At 42.5% G+C, this 15,498-nt stretch overlaps 2 protein-coding genes across 2 annotated transcripts; both read right to left on the bottom strand.

Moving 5' to 3' along the window:
- Window positions 1-239: 239 nt before the first annotated feature.
- On the bottom strand, window positions 240-4,935 carry LOC115551498 (high choriolytic enzyme 1). The gene is made up of 8 exons (XM_030367284.1): window positions 4,713-4,935; window positions 4,413-4,458; window positions 3,695-3,847; window positions 1,601-1,718; window positions 1,106-1,284; window positions 925-1,006; window positions 604-734; window positions 240-345 (listed from the first exon to the last, which is right to left on the bottom strand). Exons 1-7 carry the CDS (start codon window positions 4,773-4,775, stop codon window positions 608-610), a joined length of 768 nt encoding a protein of 255 aa, XP_030223144.1. The 5' UTR covers window positions 4,776-4,935; the 3' UTR covers window positions 240-345; window positions 604-607.
- Window positions 4,936-12,240: 7,305 nt separating this feature from the next.
- LOC115551495 (high choriolytic enzyme 2-like) lies at window positions 12,241-13,352 on the bottom strand (the record flags this gene model as incomplete). Its single annotated transcript, XM_030367281.1, has 4 exons — window positions 12,241-12,337; window positions 12,597-12,727; window positions 12,918-12,999; window positions 13,139-13,352. Coding segments are annotated over 3 exons (423 nt in total), but the record flags the coding sequence as incomplete, so codon positions are not given.
- Between the last annotated feature and the right edge of the window lie 2,146 nt (window positions 13,353-15,498).

Here is a 15,498-nt window from a genome sequence, read left to right as displayed (position 1 = left end):
TGATGACCTCATCATTTCAATCCATGGTGGATTCATGACCTCATCCCTTCAATCCATGGTGGATTCATGACCTTATTAGGCTTCTTGACTCAAACATTGGCGGCTTTGCCCTCTAACTATCTTCCCCTTGCTGAGATGCACCCTGTGCACATCTGTATTCTGTTATTATCAGGTAGAAGATGGTCAAGGCCTGGACCAGGATTCAGCAGGGTCAAATGAAGGTCAATGAACACAAAGGCTTGGTGGATGTCTATGGTTTATTAAGAATTTACTATATACTATAAACCGATGACTCTGGACTCCACTGTGATTGGAAGTTGTTTCTCAAATGGAAGTCCTGGTTACCTGTTACAAAGAAAAGCACAGAAATGGAAACATGAAGCGATCATTGGATGAACAGCATAGAAAAAATGACCACTGACGCAGTATCACATCCTATCGTTAATGCAACATTGTGTACACATGAATCTACATGGGGAATGGAAGAGTTGGGCCATTGCTTCATCAATATATTCTACCTCGGGCATTGAACCCCTGAGCTTGTTATGAGGGCCTTACTCCACAGGGGTCCTGAAACAGGAGGACCGGTGTGGACTGACTCACCCGCTCAGCACTTGTACAGCCTGTTCAGCCTGGTGATGTCGTTCTGGCTCATCTGGGTGGCCTTGCCGATCACGGCGTTCTGGTTGGGGATGGGTACCATGGTGGGCTGGTTGTTCTTGGAGAAGGCGTACCTGGAAGCATGCACAACACTTAGCAACACACACTCTGACACACTCCTCCTCCACATGGACTCTGGTCCAAAACAAAACGACCACTCTGTGGTGTTTGGAGGTGTAAGGTCAAACAGCAATGCAGTTAGTTCACTTTTCTTTCTTTGGGGATGTGGTTGAGAGGGCCTCAGGCAGATGGGGTCAGACTCACTTATGGTACTGCATGACAGAGTTGTAGTCGTAGGGGGTGGCCTGGTTCAGAGTTGCGATCTTGTTGAAGTTGTGCTGCATGCCTGTGGAGGATGGACCAGAGGGGTTATAGGTGTGTGTGTGCGTGTGCGTGTGCGTGTGCGTGTGCGAGAGAGTCCCTGGATGAGGACTGAGCCACTGACCCGACTGGACGTTCTGCAGCAGCACCCTGATGTGCTGGTCGCGGTCAGAGCGGGTCTGCTCATGGTTGAAGCCCAGGGCGTGCAGCAGCTCGTGCTGTACAGTGTTGTGGTACAGGCAGCCCTGACGACTCAGGGACACCGTCTGGGAGTTACCGGTGCGACCCACGAAGGAATAGCACCTACGATCAGAGAGGCGGTCGGAGGCAGGCCGGGTTTATATGGATGGGAAAGTATTGATTTCACCAGTGTCTACATATAAATACACCATGAAGTGAATATATTGATCAAAAGCCATTCGTCCAAACAAAAACAACATCCTAAAACAGGGTGACCTACTTTAGAGGTGATTTTTAAAGTCTGGAGCTCAATAAGAATACAGTAAGGACCTAATGAGAATGGGGTCAAATGTTAAGAGACCGAAGACAACCGTAAGTAGGTTCATAGTTCTTGTTGCTCCTTTGTGGGACTACACACACACGCGCGCTCGCTTCTCACCCGCTGAGGGACTGGATGCTGAGGTAATCCCTCTGGTTGCTGCGCTTGACGAAGCGGATGCAGGAGAAGCCAGAGAAGGACTGCAGGCCGCGGTCGATGATGGACCGCTCGCGGGAGGCTGCAGGGAAGAGGGAGGAGTCAGGGACACACGGGGAAGGGGGAGGAGTCAGGGACACACAGGGAAGGGGGAGGAGTGAGGGACAGGCAGGGAAGGGGGAGGAGTCAGGGACACACAGGGGAAGAGGGAGGAGTGAGGGACAGAGGTCGTTGGAGGAAAGGAACACTCTTCACGTTTGACAGTCAGTCAAGTGAGGCTATAATGAATCTCAATCTATGTTCAGCTGTGCTTGAACTATTTGTACTAAAGGGAGAAGACATTTTTTATGATTACCGTCATTTTAAATAAACATATTAATCCTAATAAAATAAGATAACGTTTGTTATTTAAATTGTTTGAATACTCTGGGTTTTTATATGGAGTTCTGGGTCTTTCTGATAAAGTGAGTGACTCTTTATTCAGGGGGGTCTTGTGTGACAACAGGCTGCACCAGGCTCGGACTGGTAATCTGTGATACCGGGCATTTGCCAGAAGGGCCGGTCCACATTTCGGCGTGCGAGGGCCGGCCCTCCTTCAATCATACCGGCCCCAATACTGATTATACGACCGCCTTACTTACCTGACAATACGGATAACTCAAAGAGCCCAAGAAAGAACCTAACGTCAAATTGTTGCAATGGTGCATCCAGTATATATAGCGCTTCCTTGTCATGCACATCTATGTGACGGTTGGTATATGGTATAATTTTCTATTTCTTCAAACTGTAAAATCATGTTTCTTCAAACTGTACAATCATTGCAACAAACTAAATTAAAATAAAACTAAAATGCTTTCTTTAAACTAAACTACGATTTTCTTCTTATATTTGGCGAATTTATGTTCGAATATTTTGCAAAAATATGTTGCGGTGCACGATGGGATTATACATCTAACAGCGAACGTTAACGGTCCATGGATGCTGCGGATGTTGCTTCGCTTATATTTTAATTTCAGTGGATGGGCTAAAAATCATGGAAAGAGTTGGCAAAAAGAAGAAAGGGGGAGCGGAGAAGATTCGGGACAAAAGGCAGAAATCTATACAAGCTGAGGCGTCTGGATGTTTTAAAATAGATCGCTTGTTTGCTGTGGCCAGTGCTTCAACCGTTGCTGCTAGTGCCCCCGACGTCCCTGCTGCTACAACCTAACATAATCCATTGCTTGCTATCAGGACTGTCCGGGTATGTTAAACCGTGTGGATTAATGTGGAATAATTGCAACTTGCAAGAAGCCCCGCGATCAAGACAGCGTCAAGGTAGGCCGTTTGGTTTTTAATTGTGCCCACCGCGACATGTTGAATTCGGCTCACAGGTCTTTCTTAAAGGGGTAGTTCGGAATTTTGGACATAGGGCCTGATTCCAAAGTGAGCATTGGTATTCTATATCACTGGAGACAGTTTTCAACACATTTCATTTGTAGAATTCCTTCGTTCACTGTACTCTGCGTTTGTAGCAATGACAGCGGCAGGTAACCTAGGTATCAGTCCGCCGTAGCCTACGTACAGGAATATAAACACTGCTGCTGAGACCCCGCAATTCCCTCAAAGTGCAATGCAATGCAAGGTTGGTTTTATTTCTAACATTATTCTATAAACAGACACTTAGATTTATAGTCTTTATAGTAAATCGTTATAATTGATTTACCTCGGGTGTACTGTGGGGTGGGTAAGACTGTTTTTAATAGCAGGCTAGCATTGCCCGTTGACGTGCGCTAGCCTAGCACGAGCGAACTCTGCAACTAGAAGGACTGAATGAAATGTGTTGAAAACTGTCTCCAGTGATATAGAATATAGACCAATGCTCACTTCGGAATCAGGCCCTATGTCCAAAATTCCTACCCCTTTAAGTAGGTTCGCTGAAGTTGGTTCGGCTCATTTGCGCTAAAGGGGGGGGGGGGGGGGGGGGGGGGGTGTCGGTCGGTCGGTCCATAAGGGGCCGGTGTAGATGGAAAAATGCCAGGGCCGAAAATCGTTCCCAGTCCGACCCTGGGCTGCACGTACAGTACTGGCTGGAGACGGTGTAGGGCACGTAGATCTTGCCGTCGCCAGACTTTCCCCACATGCAGCCGCGGGAAGTGCAGGGGTCAGCGTTCCTCTCCATCTCGTTGTCGTAGGCGATGTCGTCCACCACGTAGGGCTCGTCCTCAGTGCGGACTAATGACAAGAAGAAGACATTTTTTTAAATAGTGTTTCCAAGACCACCAAAGGGGTGTGTGTGTGTGTGTGTCTCTGTATGTTTGTGTCTGTCTGTCTGTCTGTGATTTCGTGTCAGACTATGCAGCACGACCATGCAACATGACCAATCCTCAATCGGATGTAAAGTATGTTCTTGGGAAAAATGTACATTATTTATCGATATATATATATATATATATATTTATTAGTATTATAGTTATTATAAGTTATTATTTTTTATATATTTCTAATCATGACATTAATATTAATTATAGATATGGTATAACATTTATTATTTATAATTATTGTTATTTTTGAGCTGAATTTAAAGGCAGATGGGTTTTTACAAACGGGTGGAATCCTACTAGCCTAGTTGAGGTAGATAGACAGCCCAGTCTGTATACTATGGCACCAGAAACAGCTGCCTAGCTATATTACTCATTCCGTTATGGTCTGTGGCTGTATTTGTGGGTTTCTATAGTGTGAACATGTTGAGGAAACAATGAAACACTGATCTCAATATGCTTTACTCGGCTGTACTTACCGACATCCTTGTTAGCTTCCCAGAGGATCTCAGACACGGGGCGTTCCTGTAGTGAACCAAACACAGACGGGATGTCAGGGATCCTTCCATAATAATATGGTCAGATGATAGGAAAACATTTTGGATTTGGCCGATGACATTAACATCTGGTCATTGTCACAGGCTTGGATCCAACAGACAATTCTAATCAACACTCAAACATGGATGAGGTATGTCTGCATACATGTCTCAGTAGAAACAGTCAATGAAGCTAACAGTTAAAACATTTTTTTTTATATTAGAAACATGTAGAGTTGTTACCTCAGCCCAGGTGGAGACCACAAGGAGAGCCAGCAGGCTCAGAGCGTACTTCAGGGCAGACATCTTGCTAACCTGCAGGGGAGACAGTGTTAATACTACTAGCCTGTCCAGAACCCCTATTTATGCTCCCCATTGGCTCAGGAACTGTCCATGTAAGGCTCTGAGGAACGCCTCTTGGCCAGATAAGCTGTACGCATGAGTTGCCTTGAGCACATCAGGCCAATTCCCACATGATCAAAAATAGGTAAATAGAATGTGATGTATGCAGGACATATAGCTGTGTACCATGACCGTGTTTGAACAGCTGACCCACTCTGGCAGACTGCCAGGACGACACAACTTTTCCACAATGGTTTAGAGTGTGTCACTGCGCCACAATCAAGGCAAAGGGGAGTAAAACACCATCTATTAAAGAAGACGATGTGGACTGGCGCTACAAGCATTCTAATCACAACATGCTCCGTCTCAACTTCTCCTTACCGATCCGTAACTTTGGTCTTGGCCAATACCTGAAGTACTTGCTCATAGACTTCAAAACTAATAATAAGCTGTATACTCATGACATCTGGGAAAACTAAGATAAACTTACTGGACTCTCTACAACCCCACTAAAAAGGGAAATGCAAAGCAGGTCAAGGTTCCTGCCTCTGATGGATCGGATTCTGGGCTCCAAACCCGCTGAGGCAGTGGAAGGGGAAATAGATGATGATGATGTTGATGATGATGACAATAATTAGACGTAAAGTGAACTGATGGACAGGGTTTAGGCTTTAGAAACACTCTGCCCCTTGGAGCTGTTGTCTCCAGGTTACAAGCCACCCCCCCCAGAAGTCTGCAGGAATCCAGGAATTCCCCTGGAACCTACATCCTAGCATAACAAAAATTAGCTTGGCATTACAAGAACGAAATCCCGTTCCTGCCCATTGATTGTGAATGTCGGAGGGTCAGTATTATTTAAAAATGTATTTCAGGGGAAGCAGATGTTATTTGGTGATTTTCCATCATTCGAATACCTTAGTGCTGCATTGAAATGCTCCCCCAGAGTTCTCCTATTAATTATTTAAAGGCCACCCACATGCTCTGCGAAATTTTTTCGATGACTTCAAAGAATTTTTGTCTAGCATCTCCACATAATTTGACTAGTTATAACTGGTGACTTCAATTTTCATACTGATGATTTCAATGACAAGTGTGCAAAAAAACTTTATACCATTTTGGACACATTTGAACTGTCTCAACATGTGAAAGAGGCTACTCATTGTAAGGGGCACACTCTAGACCTGGTTATCATAAAGGGCCTCAATGTTTCTGAGATATCTGTGCTGATCCTTCCTTGTCTGACCACTTTTGTGTTTTCTTTAACATATCTTTTATTTCCGACATACAGACAAATCAAATACTGTCGAAAAACGGTATATCAATGAAGATGTACTTTTTAAAAAGGCCATCTCCTTGCTTCCACCTCTCAACCCATGTTCTGCTGCTGATCTTGTAGAAAACTTTAATTTGAAAAATGTGAAAGTCATAGATCTCATTGGACCTTATAAGGTTAAAACGATTTCTGGAAAGCAAAAGGCACCCTGGAGAAAAGCTGCTTCTGTAACAGCACAGAAAAAATAATGCAGGTAGGTTGAACGCATCTGGCGTAAAACAAAACTTCTTATTCACCATGATATCTATAAAGAGAGCCTCCGTGCCTACAATTTAGACTTAAAAAGTGCTAGAGAAACATTTCTCTCCAATATCATTAATACCAACACTAATAATGCAAAAACCCTATTTGCAACTGCTGACAGACTGACCAACTCCCCAACACAAATTCCACCTGATCTCCATTCTACGCAGAAATGCATCAATATCTCCACTTTAAACTAAAATGTTGGACTACCACCCTGTTCAGGCAAAAGTAACGTGGCAAGGATGGCATGCTTTAATGTTATAGGCTCTCAAACTCTTGTGGAATCTGTGACAAAACTAAAGCCATCCACCTGTTGCCTTGATACTTTACCTACCAACCTCTTTCAGAATGTTTTCTACTGCCTAGCAGTAGACATATTGCAGATAGTTAACAACTCTCTCCAGTAAGGCAATTTCCCAAAAGCTTTGAAAATTGCAGTTATTAAACCCCTTTTAAAAAGCGGAGCCTAGATGCCTCTATTACAACTACAGACCAATATTGAATCTACCCTTCATAAGTAAAATCATTGAGAAAGTTTTCCTCCAGCAACTTAATCACTTCCTGGCAACAACTGGTTGCTATGACACCTTCCAATCAGGATTTCGACCCCTGCACAGCACTGAGACCGCCCTTATTAAAGTTGTAAACGACATCCGTCTTAACACAGACTCTGGCATAACCTCAATACTAATGCTACTTGACCTCAGTGCTGCATTCGACACTGTAGACCATACAATACTTCTGGACAGGTTAGAAAACTCGTCGGGCCTTTCAGGCACAGTCTTAAATTGGTTCAGGTCCTACCTACAAAATAGGAACTACTTTGTTTCCATTGGCGACTTTGTATCAGAATCAACCAACGTGACATGTGGAGTCCCACAAGGTTCAATCTTAGGACCCTCTTTATTCAACATCTACATGCTCCCACTAGGGCAAATCTTGCAATATAACAATATTGACCATCATTGCTATGCTGATGACACGCAAATCTATGTATCGCTATCACCAAATGACTATCGGCCCATAATTCGGCTGTAATTGTATTTGGTTCTAAAACGGAAAGGCTTAAAGTAACCCAACACCTTCACTCTCTGTCCCTGAAAACCTCAATCAAAGCCAGAAATCTAGGGGTTATCATGGATTCAGATTTACATTTCGACAGTCACATCATATCAGCAGAGGCGGACAGAGTACACAGCTGCCTTACTTGAGTAAAAGTACAGATACCCCTTGCTAAATTTTACTCAAGTACAAGTAAAAGTACTACAGTCAGATGTCTACTTAAGTAAAAGTACTGAAGTACTTGTTTTTAAAAGTACTTGAGTATCAAGAGTACAAGAGTATGTTTTCTAAATATTGCATTACTACTGCCACAGCGCTTACATTTATGTATAGAAACGTCCTACATGGAGTTATGAAAAATGTTAACACCTTGGAGAATGTAAAAGGAATTGAAAGTAAAATCAAGTAATTTTCATCTTTTTACCATGGCAATAGCACAATAGTATACAGTATAACAGTATACTCAAGAACATAAAAACAATTGCTCAGCTTACATAAATATGCAATATCAGAAAAGAAAATTCAGCTAACAATTCTATGTATGTGTGAGTTTCTCCGTTTTTTAATCAATCAAATCAACAATCGTCTGTCATCTAATTCTGACCATGGAGTTGGCTTTGGCGGAAAGCAAAGGTGATTGCTGATAGGCTGAAGGCTGTCCTAATCAGTTTGAGAGGGAATCACGTTTGAGAGGGAAACAACAAATTGAGGGTTTCCGTGATTTTTCTTTTCTCCTTTTATTTTTTATTTTTCAGAAGGAGTAAAGGGTACTCACGGTTATGGATAGAAATGTAACGGAGTAAAGAGTACAATATCTGCCTCTCAAATGTACTTGAGTAAAGTCATGAGTACTCCCAAAAAATGATACTCGAGTAAAGTACAGATCCCTCAAAATTGTACTTAAGTACTGTACTCAAGTAAATGTAATCCGTTACTGTCCGGCTCTGCATATCAGTTACAAAATCTGCATATTATCACCTTAAAAATGTAGCAAGACTAAGAGGGCTCATGTCGACCGAAGACTTACAAAAACTTGCACATGCCTTTATCACTAGTACGCTTAATTACTGCAATGGTCTCCTTACAGGTCTCCCAAAACAAACTCTGAGGAAGCTTCAGCTTGTTCAGAATGCTGCTTCTAGAGTTCTAACAAAGACCAAACAATTTGAACATATTACACCAATTCTGAATTTGTTACATTGGCTTCCTGTAGGTCAGAGAATTTATTTTAAAATCATGTTGCTAACCTATAAATCCCTACATGGTTTAGGCCCAAAATATTTAACTGATATGCTTCCACTACATAAGCCTTCTAGACCACTAAGATCCTCTCAGACCAATCTGTTAATTATCCCCAGAGTAAACACGAAACATGGGAAAGCAGGATTTAGTTACTATGCAACAAATAGCTGGAATAAACTCCCTGAGGATTAAAGACTTGCCCCAACTCTGAGCACCTTTAAAACAAGACTGAAGACTTTTATGTTTGCTTTGCACTTTCTAAAAAGCTTTTTTAACTTTGCCTTAACTTTGCCTTATTTTATATTTTAATGCTAAAATGCTTTTTAACTTTCTATTTTACCCATTTCTTTGCATATGTTTTCTTTTACTTATCTATTATTTTATTTTATTGTATGACAATGTTTATATGTGAAGTACTTTGAGTCTGCCTTGTGTATTAAAAGTGCTACATAAATAAAATTGCCTTGCCTTGCCTATTCATATCAAACCTAGCATCTCATGGCATTTATGAAGATGTCTTCATTCATGAGATAACTTGAGAACAATAGTGAAGGGTCAAATGGTTTCCAATGATTGGTCCTCTATATACTGCAGTCAGAAATGACTGCATTAACATTTAAGCCAGGGTAGGCCATGTGGAGAAACCAGCCAGAGTTAGATTTGAAAATATCCAAACCCCCTCCAAACCAGGGGCTCCCTCACTAGCTTTAGCAACAGGTCTGCTCAGCCTGGTGGAAGGCTGCTGTTATGTGCAATGAGTGCGGGACCAGATTATGCGCACGTAGCTAGCTAGACAGACAAGTTAGCCATCCTATTATTTTATAAAGACCAACTGACATGACTTAATGGGCTTATTACAGATACCATTATATTTATCGATGCTGGTGGCATGTAAACAGAAGTTCAACAAGTATGACAAAAATATAAGTAATCACCTACCCTAGCCTTAATGTTTATAATGAATGACCTGACTGTATTGACCAAGAACCCTTGAGCTATGTCCCTGTGTCAGCGTGTGCTTGTGTGACCACCAGGTACTGCTCTGGTGGTGGTCTATCTCATCCTGCTGGCCCTCTACTTCTTCGCTCCGTCTCCGCTGGGCTGCTGATGTTCACATCGTTTTAACCCCCTTAAGAGATTTTAACCAAACGATTGAGATCCTCAAAGTAAATATTGTTGACTAATAATATAATGGTATCTATTATTATTATTATTGCTGTTGTGCTGTTACCTCCAGTTCTTTGTACAGAATCATAAACAGGTCTATTTTAGCATCTCAGGTACTATTAGGCTACCCAGTTGCACTTTATAGGGCTTAATACATATTGGGCAGATTTATGAAAAATAAATCATGCTCATGCACAATAAATGTGGCCCAACTGTGCCGTGGTATTTATGTATTTCTTTTCTATGTTATAATTATCAGAAGTTATTTAGTAGATGAGCCTTAACAAATATATTATTGTAACTAGATCCTACTAGATTATTAAAATACTTTAATTCATTGAGAACGTTTTCTGCCCACCCCTCAGCCAAAGACCTCTAACTCATCATGAAGCTCATTGGTCCTGTAACTCATCATGAAGCTGATTGGTCCTGTAAGTCATCATGAAGCTTATTTGTCCTGTAACTCATCAAGTAGCAGATTGGTGCTGTAACTCATCATGAAGCTCATTGGTCCTATAACTCATCAAGAGGCCGATTGGTCCTGTAACTCATCCTGAAGCTGATTGGTGCAGTAACTCATCATGAAGCTCATTGGTCCTGTAACTCATCAAGAAGCTGATTGGTCCTGTAACTGATCCTGAAGCTCATTGGTCCTGTAACTCATCCTGAAGCTCATTAGTCCTGTAACTCATCAAGAAGCTGATTGGTCCTGTAACTCATCCTGAAGCGCATTGGTCCTGTAACTCATCCTGAAGCTCATTGGTCCTGTAACTCATCCTGAAGCTCATTAGTCCTGTAACTCATCAAGAAGCTGATTGGTCCTGTAACTCATCCTGAAGCTCATTGGTCCTGTAACTCATCCTGAAGCTCATTGGTGCTGTAACTTGTCCTGAAGCTCATTGGTCCTGTAACTCATCCTGAAGCTCATTGGTGCTGGGGGAGAGCCACTGGGAATACCAGCTAGGCTTTTCTTCTTTCAACTCCTTGTCATATGTCACCTTCGTTACAAAATCGACAATTCTGGGGAAATTAAACATTTGTAGTCAAGAACACTAACGGAAGAAATATAATTATGACAGTGTTAATTATGAAGGAAAAATGGTTAACGAAGAAGTTCCCCTTATTGCCATACTGTGTCTTGGCAGACCGATTCTTGGAAACTAATGAGCCGGAATGTTGATTGCCTGATGAATTTCAGGTGCTGTTCAATGTTTTGTTTCTTAAATGAGTGGCAATGACAGAATCTCATGTTCAGATTGTTCATAATGCTCTAATCAGGATACAAACTCTCAACCTAAGGTACACAAGTACACGGCATTGGCCCGTTGAGCCACTGACATTCCTGAACTGCATAAAGCCTCATTCACATGGTGAAAATGTCAATTGATAAGCACACAACATCTAACAAGAAAACTCCAAGCACACATTTCACAAGAGAATTAAGGGCTTTCTTAATATCTGAAAATTTGCACTGTTAATGGTATCCACCTAATGATAGCCTATGGTAGTAATACAATACCAAAATGGTCATATAGGAAAAATGGGTTGCGACTGTGGACATTTGGCTTTTCTATGAAATTGTGGGAAAAGTAAACAGTTTTAGAGCAGAAGACTTGGGGTTTAAAAGATGCATCTGAGAAATAAGGCTAGTTCATAACTTTTTTTACAATAGTGCCACCTTTGGGTGCAGTACCACAAATTTGGGTTTATGGGTAGAGGGGGTTATTGTTAACCATACCTGGAAAAATTCAAAAGTTTTCGATTTACGGTATAGGCTGCAATATGACTTTTGCAGAATTTGAAAAAAAAAGATTAAGATTAAGATTACAGAAATAATAGGGGCCAAGCAGCTTCGCTGCTCGGACCCCTAATTACAAAGCAACGTCAGCAAAGAGCAGCATAGAGAACACTGCATGCTACATTGTTTTTGGAAACAATCAAAAATACGTAAATTGCTTATCAAACTTCATCCATGGTGGATTCATGACCTCATCACTTCAATCAATGGTGGATTGATGACCTCATCATTTCAATCCATGGTTGATTCATGACCTCATCACTTCAATCCATGGTGGATTCAAGACTTCATCACTTTAATCCATGGTGGATTCATGACCTCATCACTTCAATCCATGGTGGATTCATTACCTCATCATTTCAATCCATGGTGGATTCATGACTCAAACATTGGCGGCTTTGCCCTCGAAACTATCTTCCCCTTGCTGAGATGCACCCTGTGCACATCTGTATTCTGTTATTATCAGGTAGAAGATGGTCAAGGCCTGGACCAGGATTCAGAAGGGTCAAATGAAGGTCAATGAACACAAAGGCTTGGTCGATGTCTATGGTTTATTAAGAAAAGGTTCAACACAAGGGCAAGCATTGTGATTGGTTCAATACACCCTCAGACTATAAACCGATGACTCTGGACTCCACTGGGATTTGAAGTTGTTTCTCAAATGGAAGTCCTGGGCACCTGTTACAAAGACAAAGCACAGAAATTGAAACATGAAGTGATCATTGGATGAACAGCATAGAAAAAATGACCACTGACGCAGTATCACATCCTATCGTTAATGCAACGTTGTGTACACATGAATCTACATGGGGAATGGAAGACTTGGGCCATTGATTCACCAATATATTCTACCTCGGGCATTGAACCCCTGAGCTTGTTATGAGGGCCTTACTCCACAGGGGTCCTGAAACAGGAGGACCGGTGTGGACTGACTCACCCGCTCAGCAATTGTACAGACTGTTCAGCCTGGTGATGTCGTTCTGGCTCATCTGGGTGGCCTTGCCGATCACGGCGTTCTGGTTGGGGATGGGTACCATACTGGGCTGGTTGTTCTTGGAGAAGGCGTACCTGGAAGTATGCACAACACTTAGCAACACACACTCTGACACACTCCTCCTCCACATGGACTCTGGTCCAAAACAAAACGACCACTCTGTGGTGTTTGGAGGCGTAAGGTCAAACAGCAATGCAGTTAGTTCACTTTTCTTTCTTTGGGGATGTGGTTGAGAGGGCCTCAGGCTGATGGGGTCAGACTCACTTGTGGTAGTGCATGACAGAGTTGTAGTCGTAGGGGGTGACATGGTTCAGAGTGGCGATCTTGTTGAAGTTGTGCTGCATGCCTGCATGTGGAGGATGGATCAGAGGGGTTATAGGGGTGTGTGTGTGTGTGTGTGTGTGTGTGTGTGTGTGTGTGTGTGTGTGTGTGTGTGTGTGTGTGTGTGTGTGAGAGAGTCCCTGGATGAGGCCTGAGTCACTGACCCGACTGGACGTTCTGCAGCAGCACCCTGATGTGCTGGTCGCGGTCAGAGCGGGTCTGCTCATGGTTGAAACCCAGGGCGTGCAGCAGCTCGTGCTGTACAGTGTTGTGGTACAGGCAGCCCTGACGACTCAGGGACACCGTCTGGGAGTTACCGGTGCGACCCACGAAGGAATAGCACCTACGATCAGAGAGGCGGTCGGAGGCAGGCCGGGTTTATTTGAGGGAAAGTGTTGGGAAAATATTGATTTCACCGTCTACATATAAATACACCATGAGGTGAATGTATCGATCAAAAGCCATTCGTCCAAACAAAAACAACATCCTAAAACAGGGTGACCTACTTTAGAGGTGATTTTTAAAGTCTGGAGCTCAATAAGAATACAGTAAGAGCCTAATGATGTACAATGTGGTCAAATGTAAAGAGACCGAACAAAAGCGTAAGTAGGTTCATAGTTCTTGTTGCTCCTTCGTGGGACTACGCGCGCGCGCGTGGATCCTAGGGATCAAGAGATTTAAGGGCTGGGTAGCCATGTGTTGAGTCTCTCTTTTGCTGCTTCTAGGCTGGGCGATGGGCTCCGTCTTCCACCCGCCATGTGGTTTTAAGTATCATCCCTTTTGTTTAAATATAATTGCCTATGTTTACTTTAACAAGTAAAAACGGGTTACTAATAAACTAGTTTCTCTTTATGTCATGTGTGGACTCCCTTTGTTTTGCCACTACCTGACCCGGTGTGTGACAGAACTCCGGAACTGTCCATGTAAGGCTCTGAGGAACGCCTCTTGGCCAGATAAGCTGTACGTATGAGTTGCCTTGAGAACATCAGGCGAATTCCCACACGATCAAAAATAGGTAAATAGAATATGATGTATGCAGGACATATAGCTGTGTACCATGACCCTGTTTGAGCAGCTGATTCACTCTTTCATGCTGCCAGGACGCTTTCTGAAGCTTTATTCTTTTTTCATTTTAAATGTCTCTAAATGTAAAAAATATGAGAGCAATAATTTATAAGCAAGAAAGTAATACAGACTCATTTTCAACAGACATCCCTCTCCTTTACATTGTAATAATTCAAACTCTTAACTGGAATAGAGCTTATGCATTTATTTATATAAATGCATAAGCTCTATTCCAGTTAAGAGTTTGGCTTACAACATGATGAGAATTACAACATCTCTTGGCATAAGCCAAGAGATGTTGTAATTCTCATCATATTTGCTTCAAGTTCTTGTAGGTTTACCTGCTAAATGCTTCTCTAACACTAAAAGATTCAGACTAGCAAAGGACCAGTTGTAAGAGGAAACATTTCAAACGTATCAGCAGTTGTTATACGCTTGCTCGCTTGTTAACTTGCTTGCTCAGGTTTGCGTCCCCACTGAGTTTAAGGCCGAGCTTCTTGTCCACCTAAAGCCCAATAAAGACAAACTCAGATGAAGATAGGACATCATTACTAATTCAAGGCCTTATTACATACTTTTGATTGTAACCCTTTGTTCTTGGGTTTATTTTTTACATTTCATTATTTGAGTCCATATGGGAGCCTGGACTCTCCACTGTTTCTCTTTCATTATTTGAGTCCATAAGGGAGACTGGATTATCCACTGTTTCTGTTCCTCCTCATCTGAAGCTCTGGGAGAATGGAACAGCCAGGGCACAATGATGCCCTTCTGCTGAGAAACCAAATTACTATCCAACCAAAATTTCGCAGTTGGAAGAGCTTACAAAGGGAGACCTGAATCACATGAAGTGTATTTCATACACAAAGTATACTTACCACGAGCCGTTATATTGTGAAACAATGGTATATGTTCCTGTAGAAACCACAAGTTAAAGAAGATTTAAAAGCACTACACTTCCCACAATCCTAAAGTGTAACACCACGTCTTTGATTGGTGGAGCTCGCTGTTAACATGGCGTTTACCCGCACCCGCGAAAGTCAAGTCGTCGATGACTGCTGAACTGAACTCGATTGCTTACCAGAGAGCAACCATGATTTCCCTTAGACTTATGGAAAGTTAGAGAGTGGTTGTAAGAGCTGTAGAGGAAATCTGTGAATGAATCAGGTAGTTTCTTTCTGCTTGATTCAATATCCTTCTTGCATATCAGAGGCCATCAGAGACCTCAAGGCCAATCAGACTGACCACTAGATGTAAGATATATGGCTTGTTGGGGTAGGCAAAGGCTCACACTGGGGCATTGGTAAGACATCGATCACTCTGGAAGGCTTCCTGACATTCTGGATCCCCCCTTGAGCCAAAAGGCTCAGACTAATCCAGGATAGCCCTGATTTATCATGTACCCTTTGTAGCAGGGGCATGGCCTTTTGTTAGCACTGCTAACAGCCTGTCGATGGACCCA

The sequence above is a fragment of the Gadus morhua genome, chromosome 9 (assembly GCF_902167405.1).
Source record: "Gadus morhua chromosome 9, gadMor3.0, whole genome shotgun sequence".
In the NCBI taxonomy this organism is placed as follows: domain Eukaryota; kingdom Metazoa; phylum Chordata; class Actinopteri; order Gadiformes; family Gadidae; genus Gadus; species Gadus morhua.
This window is presented reverse-complemented; position numbering and strand designations above follow the sequence as displayed.

Bases quoted from the DNA above. Each gene is read 5' to 3' on its own strand.
- LOC115551498 (XM_030367284.1), bottom strand. From the start codon at position 4,775: ATGTCTGCCCTGAAGTACGCTCTGAGCCTGCTGGCTCTCCTTGTGGTC. The intron at 4,459-4,712 runs GTAACAACTCTA...GGTTCACTACAG, and splicing joins TGGTCTCCACCTGGGCTGAG to GAACGCCCCGTGTCTGAGAT. The intron at 3,848-4,412 runs GTAAGTACAGCC...TCTTGTCATTAG, and splicing joins GGAAGCTAACAAGGATGTCG to TCCGCACTGAGGACGAGCCC.